The 20,417-nt window shown below is 43.2% G+C and overlaps 1 protein-coding gene across 10 annotated transcripts in view; it reads left to right on the top strand.

Moving 5' to 3' along the window:
- Positions 1–20,417, top strand: part of sh2b3 (SH2B adaptor protein 3) — a 175,501-nt gene that overhangs the window by 120,104 nt on the left and 34,980 nt on the right. For all 10 annotated transcript variants that reach the window (XM_059988127.1, XM_059988125.1, XM_059988133.1 and 7 more), the window contains 2 exons: positions 11,258–11,359; positions 18,458–18,564. In XM_059988127.1, coding sequence (XP_059844110.1) covers positions 11,258–11,359; positions 18,458–18,564 — 209 coding nt within the window. The remainder of the gene's footprint in view (positions 1–11,257; positions 11,360–18,457; positions 18,565–20,417) is intronic.

Genomic DNA, 20,417 nt, shown 5'->3' with positions numbered 1-20,417 from the left:
AGATGTATTCTGGAGTGGGAATGATTACCTGTGACTCCAAGACTGCACTTCAGTGAGTCGAGGAATGCACCGAAAAGTCCGAGCAAAAAAATTTTGGTGGGCAATCAAAAAAAAACCCACTGAAGGTGATTGTGTAAGGCCAAATTTATAAGTCTCACACCATAAGTGCAAGAATTAACTTGCTTCCTTCATTCCCATTACAACACGCAAAGGAGTAAATTGTTGTCTGTCATGTCAGCGCTAGCATCCGATGGGGCAAAGGAAAGTTCGATGGTCTAAGACTCTTCCCCAAAGCAGGAGTGCCCAGAGGGGCACAGATTTCAGATGAAGGGGCGGGAGATTTGTATGAAGTAATAAGCAGACAATGTTTCTTTTTTTGGATGGAATCTGGAATACTGTCTGAGTGGGTGGGAGACCCACGACGTTTGAGATGTATTTGGAGTCACCTTCTCATGGATCAGACGCTGGTAATTGATGCTGATGTAGAAGGACTTGGTGGACTGAAGGACATGACTCTGACCTTCCAGGATGAAGTAGTTCTAACCACTGTTCTAAACCTGGAAGTCCCGGAACTCCCAGCCCAACTGCAACGAAGGGGGTGTGCCTCCTTCTTCAGAAGGAATCCAACTCTTGAAGATGGCGCCTTACCAGCTTGCCAGGGGGCTTTCTCTTTGGAGCATGGGAAATGAGGGGCATCTTGAAGTGTACTCGATGATGAGAGACATGGATTGAGTGGATAGCCAGAGAGCTTTTCCCAACGTGGAAATGGCTGTTACCAGGGTGCATAATTTTAAGGTGGTTGGAGCAAAGTATAGGGATTTGTCAGAGGTACACTTTTTATGCAGAGAAGAGTAGGTGCAGGAATAGCCTGCCAGGGGCAGTGGTAGAAGCTGAGACGTTAGGGACATTTAAGAAACCCTTAGATAAGGACTTGGAGGATAGAAAAATAGAGGGTTATGTAGAAGGGAAGGGTTAGATTTGATTTTAGAATAGGTTAAAGTATTGGTACGGCATCTTGGGCCAAAGGGTGTGCACTGCACTGAAGTGCCCGATGTTTTAGTGTGTAGCAATTGTTCATTCTTTCCAATGAAAGGAATTCCCTTTGTCAAGGCCAGGCATTGTACCATTCTCAGTGTTTGCAAGGGCAGTTAATACTGGGTTTGTCCCTGATATCCAGGTCATGAAAACAAATTTTTTAAAAAAAATGCCCACCAGGAAATCTCATACGATTGCCTTAATTTAAATAGAGCTCACATCTGTCTTCATTTTTGAGCTGTTGTTTTCTGTTCCCCTGGCTGTGGCCTCACTCTACCCAAAGCTGATTCAAAAGAAAACATTTCAAATGCAGGTAGGTGGTGGAAGAGTATGTAATGCTCTATTTAAAAAACTTAAAATTAACATAAAATTGCTCAAAATATAAAGAGTTTTATCTTTTTATAAAAGCGTAGTGTATTGTTCCATTGATTTCAATCGGACTGCATTGACATGATAAGAACAAGCAGTACTACTTCAGATTTTTAGCATTCATAGTTTTACTCCTGTGCCTTAGTGTCAATGTTCAGAAACAAAAACATGTAACCGTGCCATCAAAATTTCATTGAGCCCTTGCCAAAATCTGTTTGGTGAGTGAGTTTTAAAGATAAGACCATAAGATATAGGAGCAGAATTAGGCCATCCAGCTCATTGAGTCTTCTCTGCCATTCCATCATGGCTAACCCCAGATTCCACTCAACCCCACACACCTGCCTTCTTGCCAAATCCTTTGATGCCCCGACCAATCAGGAAGCTATCAACTTCCACCTTAAATATACCCACCAACTTGGTCTCCACCACAGTCTGTGGCACAGCATTCCACAGATTCACTATTCTCTGGCTTAAAAAAAAATTCCTCTTTATCTCTGTTCTAAAAGGTCACCCCTCAATTCTGAGGCTGTGCCCTCTAGTTCTGGATACCCCCACCAGAGGAAACATCCTCTCCACATCCACCTTATGTAGTCCTTTCAACATTTGGTAGGTTTCAATGAGATCCCCCTTGCATTATTCTAAATTCCAGTGAGTACTGGCCTAAAGCTACCAAACGCTCATATGTTAACCCTTTCATTCCCAGAATAATCCTCGTGAACCTCCTCTGGACTCTCTCCAATGACAACACATCCTTTCTGGAATATGGGGCCCAAAATTGTTGACAATACTCCAATTTCGGCCTGACTAGAGTCTTATAAAGCCTTCACATTATCTCCTTGCTTTTGTATTCTACTCCCCTTGAAATAAATGCCAACATTGCTTTTGCCACCTTTACCACTGACTCGACCTGTTAACTAACCTTCTCGGAGTCTTGCACAAGAACTCCTAAGTCCCTCCGCACCTCTGATGTTTGAACCTTCTCTCTATTTAGATAGAAGTCTTTACTGTTGTTTCTTTTACCAAAATGCATTATCATGCATTTCCCAACACTGTATTGCATCTGCCACTTATTTCCCCATTCTTACAATTTGTCTAAGTCCTGCTGCAATCAAATTGCTTCCTCAGCACTACTTACCCGTCCACCTATCTCCGTATCATCCGCAGACTCAACTCCTGCTCCGTAGCAAAGAAAGCCCAGCAGCGTCTCTACTTTTTGCGAAGGCTGAGGAAAGTCCATCTACCACCTCCCATCTGTGTCATGTAACATCAATGTTGTCTCTTTTTACTATGTACTGTACCAGCAGTTATGGTCGAGATGACAATAAAGTGACTTGACTTGAGACTTTGCCACAAAGCCATCATTTCCATGTTCCAAGTCATTGACAAACAATGTGACAAGTAGTGGTCCCAATACTCACGTAAAGCACGGTCCCAAAGGTGTTCCCGTTGAGGTTTGAAATGAGCTGCAAGGTAATCCAGTTGTTCCCATTATGACTTTCATCAGGGTGGAGTTAAATGCAGACATATAGGTTGGAGAGCCCTCTACCCACACTCTGATGTTCAGATAAAACTGCAAATAAGCAGTTATTTATTGGGTCGTGCATTGCCATGAAATACAAGTTAATACAGGGTGTGGTAATTTTGCAAGTGAAGCCATATCTTTCCACCCTTTTCCCCCCAGTTGTTCCTCAGCTAAGTACAGCAGTTGGGCGTCATGTTAATGTAGTGGCTAGTGTGACAGTACTACAGCTCGTGGTGTCGGAGTTCAGTGTCGCCTGTAAAGAGTCTGTACATACCCCGTGGTATGCAGGGCTTTTCTCCTGATCTCCCGGTTTCTCCCAGGGTCTGAAGACCAGAGGGGCTTATTCCATGCTTTACCTCTGGATAAGTAAATTGCTCTCATTTGGATGTTTGCTACACAGTAAATATTCATCACTGGCGCACGCTCTTAGATTAGTTTTTATTTGGCATAAGTAAACCAAAACTTGCATCGTAATGAGCTATTGGCATCATCGTTTGCAATGAGCTAGGGTCAGCCCACAAGTTTTCGGCAAGTTTCCGGCGCCAAAATAACGTGTCCGCAACTTAATCCGTGCCAAACATCTTTGGGAGGAAACCAGAGCACCCGGAGGAAAGCCACGCGGTCCCGCGGCGAATGTACGAACTCTTTACAGACAGCAGCGGGAACTGAACCCTGATCTGAGGTGGTTGTAAAGCAATTTAATAACTACTGTGCCAACCTCATGGAAGGAACTAAGAGTGTCGTAGAAGCAGCCATAGGAAGGGTTTTACTAAGTGTCTAAGCAGGCACTCGAATTGCCATGGCTTTGAAGCATGTAGGCAGTGCACTGGAAGATGGAGTTAATTTTGGATGAGTGCAACAGTTAGTGTGAACTAGGCGGGGTAAGTGGCCTGATTCCACATTGTCTGGCTTTTTAACTATCGCCCTATTATAGAAGGAAAGTTTTTTTAAAAAACGGTATTTAAGTTAGTGTGCTGGATTTTATTCCCGTGTTATTCTTACTCAAACATCGAAAAAGAGGAATTTCTCAGGGTAAATTAAGACTGACAAGCACTTCAAGATTAAAGATTGTTTATTGTCATTATTCAGTACATGAGTAAAGGAGAACAAAATTATTGTTACTCTGGATCCAACACAATGTTTTAAAAAAAACACTAAGTATAAAGAATGCAATAAAAATAAATTTGAGTACAGAGAGGAAATTAAGAACCTGGTGGCATGGTGTGAAGACAATAACCTATCCCTCAACGTCAGCAAGATGAAGGAATTGGTTGTTGACTTCAGAAGGAGTAGTGGACCGCACGACCCCCATCTATATCGGTGGTGCGCAGGTGGAACAGGTCAAAAGCTTTAAGTTCCTCGGGGTGAATATCACAAATGACCTGACTTGGTCTAATCAAGCAGAGTCCACTGCCAAGAAGGCCCACTAGCGCCTTTACTTCCTGAGAAATCTGAAGAAATTTGGCCTGTCCCCTAAAACCCTCACTAATTTTTATAGGTGCACCGTAGAAAGTATTCTTCTAGGGTGCATCACAACCTGGTATGGAAGTTGTCCTGTCCAAGACTGGAGGAAGCTGCAGAAGATCGTGAACATAGCCCAGCACATCACACAAACCAATCTTCCGTCCTTGGACTCACTTTACACCGCACGCTTTCGGAGCAGTGCTGCCAGGATAATCAAGGACAAGACCCACCCAGCCAACACACTTTTTGTCCTTCTTCCCTCCGGGAGAAAGTTCAGGAGCTTGAAGACTCGTACGGCCAGATTTGGGAACAGCTTCTTTCCAACTGTGATAAGACTGCTGAGCTGATCCTCATCTGGATCTGCGCCGTACCTTCCAAATATCCGGACCTGTCTCTTGGTTTCTTTTTGCACCACCTTACTTCCCCTTTTCTATTTTCTATTCATGATTTATAAATTAAATTTTTATTATATTTATTATCGATTTGCACTCCAGGGAGCGTGAAGCGCAGAATCAAATATCTCTGTGATGATTGTACGCTCTAGTATCAATTGTTTGGCGACAATAAAGTAATGAAGTAAATATGAAAGCAGTCCTATAAAACACAAATTACTAGTAACTGTATTTACCTAAGTTGTTTGTATGTATGTAAGTGATTGCTGATGTGCATGCGGTGATGATGGGGTAGGTTAATGGGTGGAGATGTTGATCAGTCTTATGGCTTAGGGGGAAGTAAGTTATTATTATTAATTTGGACTGGGTTTCACTACTGTCACTGATTTATAATATTTCACAAAATGCTAAAGGAAAAAGGAACTGTACTTCTCGGACCTGTTGCCCGAGTTTTATGTCCAAATGTTATGCAAGTAAACAAGCCACTTCTTGTATTACAAGAACCCGTGAGGTCAATGTAAAGCTTAATTTAATTTTATCGGTTTTGTTGAGGGAGGGATGTGGGTTGGGAAACCAGGAAAGCTTGTTTTGTGCCGTGGGAACTTTGTGTTGGCCATTGCAATGTGGTTAGCACTTTTCACAACACTTGAGCAATGAAATCCAGGCTTCAGTTCACTGGCGGAGTGAAGGTGCCTACATTTGCATGCAGTCTTTCAGGTGGGAAGAAAAGGTGACGCCACCTTTTCCAGGGCGAGCTGGGGAATGATCACCATTGTCCAGACGAAACATACCCGCAGTTAACATCACAGACATAGGTTAACTGAATGTTATAATTGTATAAATTGGCTGCAGTTTTACTGCACATCTGAAGTACTTACTCCTGAAGAAGGCTCTCGGCCCCAAACGTCGCCCATTCATTCTTTTCCACAGACGCTGACTGACCTGCTGAGTTCCTCCAGCATGTTGTGTGTGTTGCTTTGGATTTCCAGCACCTGCAGACTTTCTAGTGTTTGTGATTGGATATAAGTGCTTGGGATGTCATGAATTGTTTCTTTCTTTTTCGGCTTGAACCACGGGAAGAAACATGCTCATTTTCAAGTCTCTGCAGCAGAGCAGACTTTTAGAATTTTCTGTACATTATATTCTCACCTCCTGTATCACAGGAACTGCATTTTTTTTGTAACCCAGAGTCCCACACAAAGAGTAGTTGAGTGTGAGCATCTCCTAAAGCAAATCCCACATAAAAGTGAGCTCAACTGTAAACTGGAAGATTTGTACAATGATGTCAAGCCCTATTATAAATCCCCAGATCTTGTAGTAAACATTAAATTTGACGTCTTCAATCATTGTAATACATTTATTCTGATCCTTGTATCATGAAATAAAAACTGGAGACAGTTTGCAGTTCAAGCAGCCTCAGAGGAGAGAAGAAACATTCTGGATCAATGACCTTTTGTCAATTGACCTACTTTCACAAGTATTTTCTACAACAATATCTCGGTTGAATTTACTTCTGAAAGTGTATAAATTCCTGATTGCTGAATTCTTTAGTGCTTTCAAAAGATAGAATTTGGTTTAAAGAAAACTTAATTCCCAGTTTCAACGGAGCATTTTAAAATAAAGCACATGTGATATCTAAACTTCAAAATAAGAAGAGGGTATAGCTTTTCTATTCTTTAAGCATAATGGAGACTAAATGTCCATGCAGATATTAAAAATTATTTAAGTTTCAAAGGGTGCAATTTGCATTGCTGTGGTTTACTGATGCAGTTGTTTGATCTAGCGCAGGGGATTGCAACTTTTTTTAATACCGTGGGCCAATGCCATTAAGCCAAGGGGTCCGAAAACCCAGGTGCCACTGATCCAGTTTGCATGATGGAGCTAGCAGAGTTTCGTTGGGCCAACTGGTCTCTGGCCATTCTGCCAAATGCTTTCAATGTTGCAGATATATGACAAACCCACCACTGTGTAACTTTTCAGAGATACACCTTTTGCCCTTAATCTGGGTGACAGGGAATCCTGAAGCATAGGAGAATAAGGAAAAGTTTGATAGCGGTGTACAAAATTATGAAGGGTAACCTCCAGATATTCAGTGAAAATTATCTAATTTATGTTGACCCAGTAGTAAGTATTCCATAAGACAAAGGAGCAGAAGTTGGCCATTTAGCCCATCAAGTCTGCCCCGCCATTTCATCATGAGCTGATCCAATCTCCCCTTTAGTCCCACTCCCCCGCCTTCTCACCATAACCTTTGATGCCCTGACTACTCAGATACCTATCAATCTCTGCCTTAAATACACCCAATGACTTGGCCTCCACTGCCGCCCGTGGCAACAAATTCCATAGATTCACCACCCTCTGGCCACCCTCTTGATTCATCAGCTTTATACTTGGGAGTTGCTAGATTCTGAGAGTTATAAATCCAAAATGAAATTGACCACAGGTTCTTGTACTAATTCATACAATGGATAAAGCAATAAATGTGGTCTGGTGATGTTTGCACTGGGCTTTGAGTTGACTGGTCCCAGGTTTGAAGCCCGCCGGCTCCTTACATGTTTTCCACCCGTACTGGGTTGAGCATTGAGTTAGCAACTCAGCTTCATTAAAAAGAAATCGACAGAAATGCTGAAGAAGCAATGAGGTCCCCGCCCAATGAGCCACGAGGCAGGGAGAAGAAGAACAACAAAAGTAATGAATGCTTCTTAGCTGGTTGTGCTATCATGTGGCTTTCAGCAGGGTTAGGGTATAAACTCAAATGGGCTTTTTCCATTCTAATCTCACATGAGAACTAGAAGTCATAAATTAAGGGTGAAAGGTGAAATATTTAAGGGAGTGTGATGGGGAACTTTACTCAGAGGGCGGTGCAAGTGTGGAATAGGCTGCCAGTGGAAGTGATGGAGGCGAATAGAGGGCTACGGTCCAGGTGCAGGTCGATGATACTAGGCAGAATAACAGTTTGGCATTGATTAGATGGGCCAAAGGGCCGGCTTTGGCATTGTACTGCTGTGTGATTCTAAGAGATGCTGTCAAAGCAGCTTTGCAACTTTATTCTTCCTGGGCAATACCTTGTGATTGTGAATGAATGACTTGTTTCACTCTGGGTCTTTGTGGCTGATGAGGCCAGTGCGATACCTACAGATTGCCACGGATGTGGCGGGAGATGGTCGAGCGGTAAATATGCTGAGCTTGAATACTCTCAATAAACGGTCTAGCTTCTCACTCCCAGCACAGATGTTCCTCCTCTGCTTTGAAAGGTCATGACCAAGGAATCCTATGAATTAGTGGGCTATGTCAGATGTTAGCTGCTTTTCAAGGAAGCTTTGAGAACTTTTTGAACTATTTTCTTTCCTCGAAGGAATTCAGAATACAAGGCCGCTGCAAGGATTTCTAAGTGATTTGACAGTATGTTACAGGTACACACATCTGACATTTCCCCTACTCTTTCCTCCACTCACTTTTTAAAGCTGAATTCCTCTGGTTTTTGGCCATTGCTGCCACAGGGAAAAATGTGATGTCTGCCCACTCTGTATATGCCTCTCCTAATCTTAAACACTTCTATTTTGTATGCCTCTGATCCTACCTTGCTCCAAAGAGAAAAGCCTTACTTCGCTCACTGTTTCCAGCGGTTCTCAGCCTGGGCTCTGTGGACTCCTCATTTAACGATGGGTGTCCATGGCATTCAAAAGTTTGAGAACCCCTGTCGTAACTATGTGCTCCAACCCTGGACTTTCATCAACTTTCATAAATTGGAGTGTGAAAGTCCGCTCCTTTTGTTTTATTAGTTCAACTTCAAGCAATTGTTTGATCTTGTAAATAATTCACACCTAATCTATATTAACAAATGTGCGTATAGTTATTTCAAAAATGGTCTCGTATAGATACTACAGATTGAGTTCAGTGGCAGGGTATTTCTTGCAAATTTGGCCATATTTGGATCCACTCCACTGGTTCTTTGTGACGAGGATGATCGATGGACCATTTTCTCACACTTCATTGGTGATAGTTTGCCTTTTGGAATCAGTCAGATTTATTTTGAAGTTTTTTATCTTTTGCAGACAATATCTGTAAATGGCCTGTGCAGGTTTTGTTAGTGTTAATCTATATACCAAGCAACAGTTCCACTAAATTGATTTTAACAGCTGTGCACATTATCTATTCCTCTGAGCAAGAAAATTTTTACATGGCTTGAAAACTCTGGCACTTTATATATTTTTTAATATATATATATATAATGTGCTTTGTTGAAAGATTACTTATCGAGAAAGTCAGACTATTGAGCTTTTAACATCAAACACAAACCACAGCTCACAACACAAATAAAGAATGTCAGGTAGTCAAAACAAGAGACAGGCACAATGGCATAAGTAAAATGTTTTGACTAGATGGTGTTGGCATTCAGCGGGCCGGCAAGTTTATTAACAATGAGCCACCGACTTCCATTCTGAGTTTATTGTTACAATTTGTAACAGTGTTGCAGCTTGAAATATATTGAAGCTCTAAAATATTTCAAAATAAAGGTGGTTGTATGTTTGTTATTTAGAAAATTCCTGAATTTATAGTATGTTAACATAATTTCAGGGCATTTCACAATTGTATAGATTTCAGAATTATATTAGCATTATATAAAAGAAGTCCCAGCTGTGCAGCAATTAAGGCTATGCGCATGGAAATATTTCAGTTATTGTGTGGCTGTGCACCCGTGCAGCTCAGAGGGAATGGTGATAGCTAGCAACTTTGAATAGCTCCTTAATCTTGTTGCTGTGCACTCCGTCCTCTGGTGTACTTACTGCTTAGCCTGCTGTGGCATATTAAACAAAAATATATTCTCCATCTCTGACTATTGTCAGAACTATGAACTGATGAATTATAATTGTATTACAGTACAACTAAAACTTGAGAGCACTTTGTAGAATGTGCCAAGTGCTTCAAGAACCATTAACCTGATTCATGGCAGGTGAAGTCAAAAGTTCTGTCGTCAAAGATCTGAAGGGGTTTTGTAAAATAGTGGTCTCCTGAATCCTCATCTGTTTAACAATCAATCTCTGTATGATCAACAGCTAAAGGTTTTTATTTGAAGTGTACTATATACAGACTGTACACAATTGCTTGAGTAGGCATTATAAATTAATGAGTGGCTTTAAGTTGCTTGATGCAACCAGTCAACTTGTACCTGTTAACCACTAACCAGCTGGATGATTTGTGCGCTAGAGCATGGCTAAATAGTTTCCATGGTGACGATGTGTTTAAGATGCAGTTATCTTTCTGTGGCCTCTCTTAAATACGGGAATGACAAGTCATTTCTGGCAGGAAAGGCTTGTAGTGTTTTTCAGCTGGATCCCTAAAGGATTCCCGGCCTGCCAGATGGAAATCAGGAAATGCGTGTCAGCAAATCATGACTCGTGAAGATTCTGAGCGTGCATTCTCCTTATCTGCTGTTATTAATATGGTAACAGCTGACTGGGACTTCCACTACGTTGTACTCACGAGATGGCTATGGGCAAAGTGAGCAGTTGAACCCTGGCCAAATTGTCTTGAGACGCACTTTCGGATCCGACTTCTAGCTTTATGGGCAAGTGATAGGCTAATCCAGAAACCCGCTGGTGTGCAGAACCCTCTTCGGTTCATTTCATGTCGTTTTGAGCTATTCTCGTGGCAGCGATAAGAATCGCATCATTAACCAGGGAACCACTTCCAGACAGTTTATATCATTTGTTGGTCCAAAACCTGGCTCCAATTCATCATGAAACCATGCATCAGTTAAATCTCCATACACATTGAACTGTCGTCTTATCAAGTGAATTCCTTTGGCCGCAGTCATGTGTTCCTTTATGTTGACCTCAGTTGTTGGTGTATTGGACTTGAATATTAAAGCTCAAAGTAAATTCTATTGTCAGTATACATATATGGCACCATATACAACCCTGAGATTCATTTCCTTGTGCGCATCCTCAGCACACCTGTAGAATAGTAATTATAACAGGATCAACGAAAGCGCAACCAGCAGATACCAAACTGTGCAAATAGAAATAAATAGCAATGGATAATGAGAACATGAGATAACAAGATAGAGTCCTTCATGTGAGATTTTTGGTTGTGGATGGGCAGTTATCCCCTTTTGTTCGTGACCCTGATGGTTGAGGGGTAGTAACTGTTCTTGAAACTGGTGGTGCGAGTCCTGAGGCTCCTGTACTTTCTACCTGAGGCCAGCAGCGAGAAAGGGGCATGGCCCGGGTGGCGGGAATCTCTAATGGATACTGCTTTCCTGCGGCAGTGTTTAATGAAGATGTGCTCAATGATTGCGAGGGCTTTACCTGTGATGTACTGGGAATGTTATTGCTGTCGTGTCGAGAAGGAGAACAGAAATCACTGAAACCTTAAGCCGCATCAAAGTGAAATAGATTGCAATAATGGGAAGAGTAAATCTCGCAGTAATGTGTATTTATATTTTTCTGTCTTGTTTCTTTTTTTTATATAGTGTTCCAAACCGAAGCACAGCACTCCTTGTTCTGCAATTACGGAAATCAGAGCATGCACTCAACTGGAAACTCCAGACAAACTGTATACATTTGTACTTAAGGTGAGTGGCATTAGATAGCTAGTGGCTAGGTGAATTGACAGAACATTAAGCATCGTTAATAATGCCTTAATTCGTTTCTTACTAGTGCCTTAAGCAGTTTTGTTCTATGAAATTGCTCTGGTTTGACAGTTTTGAATGAATGAATTTCCTGTATCATTGGAACTGAGATGACTGTGTGATAGAGAACTCAACGGGAGTCCAACATTTGGCAGAGGGACCCGTCAATGATAAAGTCTTAGTGATAGAATCAGTTGATTATAAAAGTACTGTGTTGAGGACATTGGTTTATGATTATCTCTTGGCTTGTGTTGTAGTCTATTGTCTTCAAGCCACAAATATTTCACGGTCGCAGCAAAATAACACCACAACTTACCAATCTGAAATCTTTTATTTTTGTGACGAGTATTCTCATTGAAGTGCAATAGTACCTGAGTTTGTACTGGATCTTTGGGGGGGGGGGGTGTTTCGTTAAAAAGCTGCTTTATCATGATGTACGGTATGAAATGATTATGCCAGGGATTGGAGTCTTGTAGACGGACAGGTGGCGTCTCCAGTTTGAAGACTTTATAGACACCTGTCTCTCTGTGAGGGCAACACAGTCAGCAGATCCCGGTTCATATCCAAAGAAAGGAAGATTGTTGCCTCGAATGAAGGATTTAGAATATGCTATTAAACTGATACCTTGAATAAACGTAGAAGCCTAGAAAACCTCCAGCACAATTAATTCAGGTTTGTGTGTCGGCCTTTGGTCTGTGATAGATATCACCTCTACAGAATAAGGAACATTTGAGGATCAGTGGCTGTGTAATTATGGGAGTGAGTGGGTGAAGTAACCTGGTTTCATTGACTGCCATTATGGTAACATTATGGGAGCCCAAGATGAACAATTAAAAATACAAATAAAAGGAATAAACAGGACACTTCAGGCTGGGAGGCTTTGATGCGTTAAATGTAAGTGTTGTACGCTCTAGGTGTTTTATGCAACAGCAGCACGAAGAGGCTCCTTCAGTAATCGACGCTGAAGGATGTTGCATCCTAGCTGTCTAGCTGCGCGAGCCTGGGCAGCATGATACAGAGAACTAGCTGTTGCCCATGGAGCAAGCTCCCCCTCTCCACACATCCGAGGAGCCCAAAGGAACGGCAGCAGCATTGTCACAGGAGTTGCCAGTCAGCGTTGAACTCAATGTCGTTCTGCCTCAGGGACTCCAGCTCCGGATTTTTCCCTTTGGGGTTTACTCCCAACGCCTTCCCCCATGAGTGGGTATAGTTGCAACGAGGCAGAGGTTTGAGATTGGAGTTTTCCTCCTTGTGGATAAACCGCCACCCACAGCTGACAAGCCCCACCTCCTCGAAGCAACTGTTTTTTTAAGGTTTCAATAACCCCCTTTTCCCCATCCCCTGTTAGTAGAAACGAGTCCGCCAGGCTTAGTAGCTAACCCACACGTGAAGGCCAGGAGCTGGGCTTGGCTGTCAGAGGCTACTTGAGGTGCACAACATTCAATACGTTGTGGGAGCTTGTCTCCACTACCTCTCCCAGCTAGAACAACCTTAAGGAGTCCATAATACTTTGTGTTTAAAAAGCCATATTAGATAAAGAATTTCCTGCACTAAGTTAAGTTTATTGTCATTTCATGTACACCATCAAACGAGACTATGTTTCTCAGAACCAGGGAGCAAAGCACAGTAGTACACTTAATGCACAATAACTTAGGTAAGTAAGAATTAAATCTACTAATGAATTATGATTAAATAAACAAAATAAAGTGCATAAATTAAATGTTGTAGGTTATAGAACGCATTAACAATTAACACTTGGAATGCGATGAGGCAGGGAGTTCAGAACCCTAATGGCCAGAGGGAAGAAACAGTTTCTCATGCACAGTAAGCCCAAGCTGCAGAACGTCTCTGGAGTCCAACAGTTCACTGGAGAGCTGGCATTGCTGTGCACAGTATACTTTCATTATCTGATCATAATGAAGATGTACAGGGCATGGGCGAACTATTCCATCCAGAGACTGAATGGTCACTGCATCTGAATGGGCTGCTGTCTTTACACCATGCTGTGACGTGACCCTCTATCATTTATATATCCAGTATTTATTTTCAAATGAGAGGCGGTGATGAAATCCCGGGGGCCCTGAACTTTCAGGGTAATATAGCATAGTACCCCCTTGAGATTTCAGTTGCGAGAATCTGATAATCTGATCAATGAGTATGAAGCCCAAGGCTGTCCTCCCCAAGAATCTCCACAATCCACCATGGAGGAGCACTCTCCATGTTAAATGCTAGAAAAATTACGCAGGTGCATATAACTTAACAGGATGCTGTGCCTAGCAAGCTTTTTTCCAAATTTCTGGAAGACAGTGCAAAGGAATATTCTAGTTTTATTTAGAATCATAGCATTTGACTTCTCTAATTGCTTACATTATTTAGTGTATATCTTTTTAATATTACAGTAACCCAGTCATCACGCAGCCAGCATGGGCCACTAAGGCATGAGTGAAATTTAGATACTTTATTGATCCCAAAGGAAATGACAGTGTCACAGTAGCATTACAAGTGCACAGATATACAAGTATTAGCAGAAAAGTAAGAAAGAATGGGGGAAAAAAAAATTTCCTCGAACAGTCTAATAGGAGGGGGTCATCACTTCCCCGGCTATAGGTTGACTCATAATAGATTCTAATGGCTAAGGGTACGAATGACCTCCCTTAGCGTTCTTTGGAGCAGCGTAGTTAGTCTTAACTATTACTAAAAGTGCTCCTCTGTTCAGCCAAGGTGGCGTGCAGAGGGTGAGAAACATCGTCCAGAATTGCCCGGATTTTCCATAGGGTCCTTCATTCTACCACAGCCTCCAGTGTGTCCAGTTTGAACCTGTTGGCATCACCCATACTGATGCCATTGCCCCAGCACACCACTGCTTAAAAGATTGTACCAGTGACAACAGACTGGTAGAACATGCGAAGGAGAAGCCTGTATACTTCAAAGGACCTCAGTCACCACAGGAAGTAGAGGCGTCTCTGGCCCTTGTACACAGCTGCTGCGTTGATGCTCCACTCAAGTCCCATCCAGGTGTACCCCCCCCCCCCCAGGTACTTGTGGGCCCTCACCACATCCACATCTTCACCATCAGCGGTAACAGGGGGCAGTGCAGGCTTAATCTTCCTAAAGTCCATCACCATCTCCTTTGTCTTACTGATGTTGAGCTGCAGATGATTCAGCTTGCACCATTTGACAAAGTCCTCCACCAGGGCCCGGTATTCATCCTCCTGCCCTCCCCTTATACGCCCAACTCTTGTGGTCATCAGAGAATGATATGACTCAGTGTTGTATCTAGAGTCTGAGGTATACAGGGTAAACAGGAAGAGAACAATAGAGTCCCCTGTGGGGCCCCAGTGCTGCTTAGAGCCACATCTGACACACAGCACTGAAGCCGCACAAACTGTGGTCTGCCAGTCAGGTAGTCCAGGAAGTGCCAACCTGCATTGAATGGAGTTTTCCCCCAGCAACGAGGTATTGAAGGCACTTGAGAAAAAAAAAACCATGATTGTCACAGTGCTGCCCTGCTTATCCAAATGGGAGTAGGCTCTGTTCAGAAGATAAATGACAGCCTCATCAACTCTGATGTGCTCCTGGTAGGCAAACTGCAGGGGATCGAGGGCTGATCTGACCAGGGGTTGGAGGTAAGCCAGGGTCAGCCTCTCTAGGGTCTTCATGACGTGTAAGGTCAGGGCCACTGGATGGAAGTCATTCAAAACTTTTGGTTGACCCTTCTTGGGTACCAGGACCACACATGATGTTAGTTTAGATGTCGCATTTTGGAGCCATTTTTCTCTGGAGATAATAGGGGGAGAGGAGAGAAGGAAGCCAATTTTTTAAAAAAACTGCCCATATTAGATGGAAAGTGTTTTGTATAACCTTCATGTGTCACAGTTTTTGATCGAAGCTGTCAGTCAACCAACATGTTAAGTGGAGGAAAAGCCAAAGTCAGCATTTGCCTGCCACGCTGTAATCAAAGGCCACCTGGTGGAGCTGTTGCAACATAGCCACTCTTTTGGTAGCTCTAGGAGTTGCCCTGGAGGTTCAAGACCCTCCCTGCCTGCACAAAGTCTTCCAAATCCAGTGGCAGAGTAGGTGCAGTCATGTTACCCAACTCAGTCAGGCCAACAGCCCAGCAAAGATGCCCTGATAACATGCAGCCAGCTCTGGTGTGTGGACCTCACTGCTCACAGGAAATAGAGGAGCTGATTTGTCCTGCCATTCAACAAGGCCATGGCTGATCTAATCTTGGCCTCAGTACCATTTTACCACCTTTCTTGTAGCTTAATATGTCTACAAGTCCCTGCCTTGAACAAAGAGGCCAGGACTGAGATATTCCAACATTTATCTTCTGCTTGCCAATTTGCCCACTCACTTCACCTGCACAGGAATACAGTTAAGGTCTTTTATCCTTCTCACAATTTGCTAACTCACTTAATTTGGTATTGATATCAAATGGTGACAGTGTAGTTGGTCTCGTCTTCCAAAATATTAATACAGATTGAGTTGTCGAAGCCCCAGCACTGATCCCTGTGGCACCCCCCACGAGTTACTAATTGCCAGTGACCCATTCATCCTAACTGTAGTTGGCCATTGCTCTATATTATCACGAACCCAGCACACTCCAGCTGACTCTGGGCCATTTTTGTCAGAACAAGATGTGTTATGAAGAAGTGAGAAGCCATTTTCACGGGTGTGCCCGAGGAATCCTTGGGTGGGGTGAGGAGGTATGTGCAAGGGGAAGAGATCCACTCTGTCTCATGGGAGTGCATTTGGGAAACGCCCGAGCATCTTGCCAGCCAGCGTCTGTAGCTACTCAGCACAAACGTTAACAGTAGAGCAGCAGCACATCGCCATCCGCTGACTTGCCCATCTAGTCGAGCCTTGAGGTCCCACTGGGCTGTCCAACCAAGGGCTGCCTGAGGAACTTAATGCTACAAATTAGAATTCAAAAAAAAATGTCAAGGGACCCTTCTAAGTACTCTTGATTGTCAGACTCTGCCTGTACTCTTTAGACCCCAGTTTCATTTCCCCAGCTCTGACCCTCTGACAGGCACAGCCAACCTGCTGTGACATACATGTAAAAATAACAGAAAAGCACGCCCACCAGAAAACCACAAAAGTCCCTCGATGCTCAATATTCGAACAAATTGGGCAGCGTTTGAAACTGAAAAGCGAAAAAAAAACTGCAGATGATGGAAATCTGAAGAAAACATTTCTAGAAATGCTCAGCAAGTCTGACAACTTCCTGAGTGAGAGAGCGAAAAAAACAGAGCTCTTGCCCAAGAGTAATTGTTGTGTATGTTTCCTTCTGCTACAAAAGCTGAAATGTTGGGGAAAAGACAAACAAGTTGAACAGCATCTGTGGAAAGGGAGACTAGTCAGTGTTTCAGGGCGGAGACACACCCTCCATTCCATTTGTATAGCTGAGTTCTTTCAGTAATTCTGCGTTTTTGCAGATCTTAACATCTAGTTTTTTTTCTGTCATCTTTTTTTTTATTGCAACTTTGGTCCACACCCCCATCCCAGGTATTTTCTGTCCCCTCAGTTCCACGGTCTTCTCACTATTTCAACTCTGTTGAAGGGGTCCTTGACCCAAACACACTAACTATTTTTCCTCTACATTCATTCAGGGTTCCCACCCTTTCTATTTAATACCATGGGCCCCTACCATTAACTGAGGGTCTATGTGGCAATCGCCTCAGCTGTCCTGTGTGCAGCATTTCCATCTGAAGGTTTGAACAGTAGTACTGAATGGGGTGTGGGTGAGCAGAGTCCAGACTGCCTCGGGGAAACAGACTCTGCTTGGTCTCCTTTTTAGTTCACTTTGGCACCTGACTCCCAGTTCAGGACTGATAGTCATATTAGCATCACAATCCTGACCCTTTCTCCGCTCCTCACATGTACTCGCCCTGCTCCTGAGCCCACGTGGTTTCATCTTCCCCGCTCCTCAATGACCCCTCGAGGCTCTGACAGTCGGTGTGTGTGTGTGTGTGTGTGTGTGTGTGTGTGTGTGTGTGTGAGACACTGCAAGGGTTAACACAAACTTGTCAGTGCAGATAAATCTTCACCCCTGTAAATATGCAATTGCCAAGATGAACAGAATTAAATAAGTCATAAATATTGAAGGTATTCAGGAAGTCGGGCAGCAGCTGTGGAGTCAGAGTGGAATTTAACGTTAATGGCTTCTCACGATCATTTTTTCCCCCTCTCTGTAGGTGCTGCCTGATTTGCTGCATATCTTCACCATTTTCTGTTTTGCATTTTAATTTCCAGCAATTGCAGAATTTTACATTTTTGTTAAACTCAACTTGCGTAGCTCCCCTGACAATACCAGCACTGAATAAAATGGTGTATCACAACACGTTTGTTTTGTGATCCATGGCTTGTGTCCACATTTGTGTTGACCCATCTTCTGAAGGAAAACTTTAATAAAATCTTTTGAGAGATTTTCTCCTGACACAGGAAGAGACTTCCTATTCCTACATCATTTGAACCCAGCCTCTCAAAGAACTCAGCCTCTTCACTTCTACTGTCAACAAGTGATTGATGTTATATTTCCAGCCCCTTGGGTGTGGTGCTGCTTTGAACGCAGGGATATGGACTCTGGGTATAGATGCTGTTGTTTGATGGTGATCTGTTTCATCAGGGAATGGTAATGCGAGGAGGTCAGTTGAGTTGGCAGAGTCAGATGAAGAGTTGCAACTGAAATGGTGGAGTTGAACTCTCTCAGTTCTTTCTAGAACAGTATTGAGTGGAGATCTCAGCTTATCTGGCTGGTCTCCTGAATGAAGCAAGACATCTCCCCTGTGAGATACCTTATATGGCCATACTTAGAAGAAGTGGGCAAAGTGTTTTTCAGGGTATGGTAATGTTATGTATTGTGCCGATTGCCCAAGTCATTTTCATAGAACAGGAAAAAGGGGCAATGACACAAAAACAACAATTCTCAGAAAGGATGTTGAAATGAGCTTGAGGTGAAATGGAATCTTCAGTCTCTGTTGGGCAATGAATGTTTTTTTCAAATTTGCTTCTTGAAATTTCTCTCTTCGATTTCAGATTCTGCAGACTCAGGTCAAAAGCCACTTGGAGGTGATTTTTGAGGCCGTCAATGATCAGCAGTTGAACCTGTGGACAACAAATATCAGAGAATGCATGAATCCGTGGTAAGGCTGAACATGTATTTGTTGTCTTCCAGTAGCCTATTTCAAATGACCTTCCCATGGTATCAGAAAGCTGCTGGGTTTCCCTCTGGTGCACTCTGCGCACTTCAGCCAGCTCTCTGAATTTATTGATTTTAGAGGTATGGCGCAGAACAAGCCCCTCCGGTCCAACGATCCGCAACACCAGCAGCCCATTTAACCCTAGCCTAAGCACAGGACAACTTGCAATGACCCAATTCACCTCCCAACCAGCAAGTCTTCGAACTGTGGGAGGAAACCGGAACACCCAGTCACGAGGAGAACGTGCATGCTGTGATGGAGTTGAACTCTGAACTCTGGAGTGGCTCGAGGTGTAATCGCATCGAGCTAACCGCGGTTGTAACGTGCTACACGGACCCAAAGGATGAACTTGGAGAGAACGGTGAATTGGTAACTCAATCAGACATTGAGCGAGGAAACTCAAATGACTCACTGATCGGTGGCAAAGATTTTCACTTAACGCTGAAGTAGGACTTGTGAAGGGACACAGGGTATGCCACAGGTCAATACCCCAGCTTTGTTTCCAATGTGGTATCTAGTTTGTTCTAAGAGATAAGGAAGGGAGAAAGAATTTACCTTGAAGCAGTTTTAGAATTGGAAGTATACTGTCTGTAAATGTGTATTCAGGATCAGAGGGGGGAAATAAGGCAAGGAGAATTTTTTATAGAGCTTCTGGTCCCAAAGTTCCCTCTTTTAGGAAATTAGACAGAAAACGACTAGCAAAAAAAAAATTAACCTAGAAAAATGTTGGTATAAAATTATACTTTAGTTTTCATTTTTAAGACTACTTACAAACCAAGCTCTTTCTGCCCCATTGATCGAAAGCCAGTGTCATTATTTTGTAAATTAATTGCATGTTACTATTCACAGATGTGTTACATCATGACTTTCAGTTTTCTATAAACATCACATGGATAGATGGCGCAGATTAGAGCGTTTCAAATGTCAATAAAATTGTTTTGGTTTATTGAGACATAAATATGTTTGGGCTTTGGATCACCCCTAAAATTCGTGCACGGAATCCTGACTAAAGTGGCTTTGTGGAATAGATGTTGGGTTACCTGCTGCCTGGACTGTCACCCATGCTTTATGACCTCCAAGCCTGACCTATCGAATCCCCACCCAGCTGGCCTCCCATCTCTTAGCTTACAGAGAGGAGGTGCAGTGGCTAACGGACTGGTGCAGAGCCAACAACCTGTCTCTTAATGTGAACAAAACAAAAGAGATGGTTGTTGACTTCAGGAGGGCACGGAGCAACCACTCCCCACTGAACATTGACAGCTCCTCGGTGGAGATCGTAAAGAGAACCAAATTTCTTGGTGTTCACCTGGTGGAGAATCTCACCTGATCCCTGAACACCAGCTCCATAGCAAAGAAAGCCCAGCAGCGTCTCTACTTTCTGAGAAGGCTGAGGAAAGTCCATCTCCCACCCCCCATCCTCATCATATTCTACAGGGGTTATATTGAGAGCATCCTGAGCAGCTGCATCACTGCCTGGTTCGGAAATTGCACCATCTCGGGTCGCAAGTCCCTGCAGTGGATAGTGAGGTCAGCTGAGAAGATCATCAGGATCTCTCTTCCCCCCATCACGGACATTTACACTACACGCTGCATCCACAAAGGAAACAGCATTATGAAGGACCCCATGCACCCCTCATACAATCTCTTCTCCCTTCTGCCGTCTGGGAAAAGGCTCCAAAGCATTTGGGCTCTCACAACCGGACTATGTAACAGTTTCTTCCCTCAAGCTATCAGACTCCTCAATACCCGGCCTGGACTGACACCTTGCCCTACTGCCCTGTTTATTATTTATTGTA

This window comes from Hypanus sabinus, chromosome 13 (assembly GCF_030144855.1).
Source record: "Hypanus sabinus isolate sHypSab1 chromosome 13, sHypSab1.hap1, whole genome shotgun sequence".
NCBI lineage: Eukaryota > Metazoa > Chordata > Chondrichthyes > Myliobatiformes > Dasyatidae > Hypanus > Hypanus sabinus.
This window is presented reverse-complemented; position numbering and strand designations above follow the sequence as displayed.